Below are 2489 nucleotides of genomic sequence, written 5' to 3' on the forward strand. Positions count from 1 at the left end.
ATATGCATTTTAATTGTTTGAATTTCATAGGGTGGGAACTGTTAGCTCCGGATAAATTTATTTGAGTAATATAGAAATTTTATTAATATTGCCCAATCAAATTATAACGTTGACGCATTTAAAAAGAAAAGTTCATATAAACTGTTGTACGTGCCCTCACTTTTTTGCTGCGGGCACGCAAAATTAGTTTTCGATAAATTTTGTTAATTTGTTAATCAAAACACCATATTTTCAGTATTTCATAAGGGTCTCAGGTTTTAGTAGAAAGAAGATTTACTTTTACATGCCCTTACTATTCCGCTGCGGGCACGCAAAATTTATATTCAATCAATTTGGAATATACCGTAGATATACATTCATGGATATTACAGGAATATTTGTTTTGAACATACTAGGTATATTCACCTGCGCATATACACAATATGTACATACCTGGCATGTTCATCTGCACATATACCCAATATGTACATACCTAGGATATACTTTTTATGAACTTTGATGAATATACATGCATGTATATTCCACGAACATTTATGTTAGAAATGTTCAACCATGTATATTCCCAGGATATTCCCGCAATGTTTTGTATATTCTTTGAACATTCTGGGATATTCATAGAATATCAAATGCTATCTGGGAGGTAGGTATACTTGCCGCATATATCACATCCAAACGGACGCTCTCCAGAATGAATCCTTGCGTGATTCTGCAAAGTGGAATGTTCCTTAAACGCCCGCCCACATTCGTTGCAAACGTACGGTTTCTCGGAGGAATGATAGAGCATGTGCTTGTGGTAGGACTGTTGAAATGTAAAGGACTTATTGCAGATTGTGCAAGAATACGGCATTTCACCTGCAAATGGACATTTTCTTGCAAATAAAGCTGCACTCGATGGACTCCCCAACCTACCAGTATGCAATCGTTTGTGTTTCTTCAGAAAATACTTCGTTGTGAACATTTTGGCGCACACATCGCAGCTCCATTGCTTAAAATCTTGCGCCCTGAGACCTAAAAAATACGTTACGAGTACTTGAAAATATGTATTGAAAACGCACTCTTATTCATCCCGTCTGGTTCCAGTGAGTCGCTTAAACCACTTTCGGCTCTATTCAGCAAATCGGGAGGCAGATTTATATGGTTGGTGAAGCCGTAGTGAGCAACCTGCCAACAACAGAAATTAACGTTAATGTAGTTTCGCATCAGATTCGATATTCTTATTTGGACTAGTTCTTTTGGCAATCTGAAATTTATTCGATTTTTTACCTTATTCGCAACCGTACCAATGAGGAAAAGCCCGCTCATTTTGCTTCAAAAAATTCGAGACCCAAAAGTTCACTTACTCGAAGATGCACCATAAGACTGCCTCTCATCCTGAATCGTTTGCTGCACAAATGGCAATGATAACTGCACTTCCCAGTCTTTTCATCTGCAGACGTTTGGTGCAGCAGTTGTTGGTGCATTTCCAAAATATTCCTGTCCATGAAGGTAAAGCTGCAGATATCGCAGGCCAGCACTTCCTCACTCTGAACGCTTACTAACTCTGAAGGGCTTGGCAATGTGACCAGGGCAGGGCTTGAATCCTGCAAATCCACTATTCAATCACCCAATTAAATTCCAGTAAAACTTACTTCTTCGGTGGTTGTGCTCAGATGATCAAGTTTCACTGCGTTAAGGCTTTGATCTTCACAGGCACTAAGGCTGTAGCCTTTGGAGGAAATAGCCGCACTATTAACGTGTCCAAATAGATGGATTGTTAACTTGTCCAAGCCCTTGAGCGTTTCCTGGCAAACTGGACAGGTCAACGGGGCCGTGGCAACATTGACTAAGGTCGTCCGCAGGGAATCCACCCCTTCGAAATGGGGCTTGGAGCACAAGGGGCACGATAACAACATTTTCCCGATTTTTCCCACCGCAGAGCAAACCTCTTGTGGAACACGAGAGATGTTTATTAATTTTCTGAGCTATTTTTAAGTCGCATGGAAGCGCGCGTTTAGCGGCCACTGGGCTAAATTTAGGAACCTGGATTTTTGTTAAGATTTTGCCAAGTTTTATTTGATATATTGTTAATACCGGCTGGATTATTGTCGCAATGTCGCGGTTTTTTGGATGCTGGATGGGAGAAATATCTAACTTTTCAACGTTTTTATGTGCTAATTCTACCGAGACACTTTTAATGGCATGGTGGCAACAATTTTAAATATAACGCAAACTAAATAAAAATGCTTGATTTCCCAGTATTTAGACTTGATGTTTCTCCATGCAAACAGTCATGATTTAATTAACCATGCACTAGGATTTTTGAAGTGATAACTTTTTATGGGAGGGTGAACCGATTTTTCCACGCTCCCACTCCGGCCTCTTCGCGCCTGAGGCTTGAGACGCACAAATGCACTTTGAATTCGACATTTTTCTCTTAGTCCGGGTGCATCTGTAGATCTGATAAACTTTTCAACAATTTTATAACACATTGCGTTATTAAACTGACAGTG

General features: G+C 39.8%; 1 protein-coding gene across 2 annotated transcripts in view; it reads right to left on the reverse strand.

The window, feature by feature from the left end:
• The window catches only part of LOC109537503 (zinc finger protein ZFP2), a 4292-nt gene extending 1988 nt beyond the window's left edge, over window positions 1-2304 (reverse strand). Inside the window, exons 1-5 of one of the 2 annotated variants that reach the window (XM_019904275.2) lie at window positions 1629-2304; window positions 1341-1580; window positions 1056-1161; window positions 910-1008; window positions 655-852 (exon numbers count right to left, since the gene is read on the reverse strand). In XM_019904275.2, the coding sequence (XP_019759834.2) occupies window positions 655-852; window positions 910-1008; window positions 1056-1161; window positions 1341-1580; window positions 1629-1892 (907 nt within the window). In that variant the 5' untranslated portion in view covers window positions 1893-2304. The remainder of the gene's footprint in view (window positions 1-654; window positions 853-909; window positions 1009-1055; window positions 1162-1340; window positions 1581-1628) is intronic. The other variant, XM_019904276.2, reaches the window with a different exon arrangement.
• Window positions 2305-2489: the final 185 nt, after the last annotated feature.

This window comes from Dendroctonus ponderosae, unplaced genomic scaffold (assembly GCF_020466585.1).
Source record: "Dendroctonus ponderosae isolate FM_Combo_2020 unplaced genomic scaffold, Dpon_F_20191213v2 Dpon_F_20191213_3, whole genome shotgun sequence".
NCBI classification, from domain to species: Eukaryota; Metazoa; Arthropoda; class Insecta; order Coleoptera; family Curculionidae; genus Dendroctonus; species Dendroctonus ponderosae.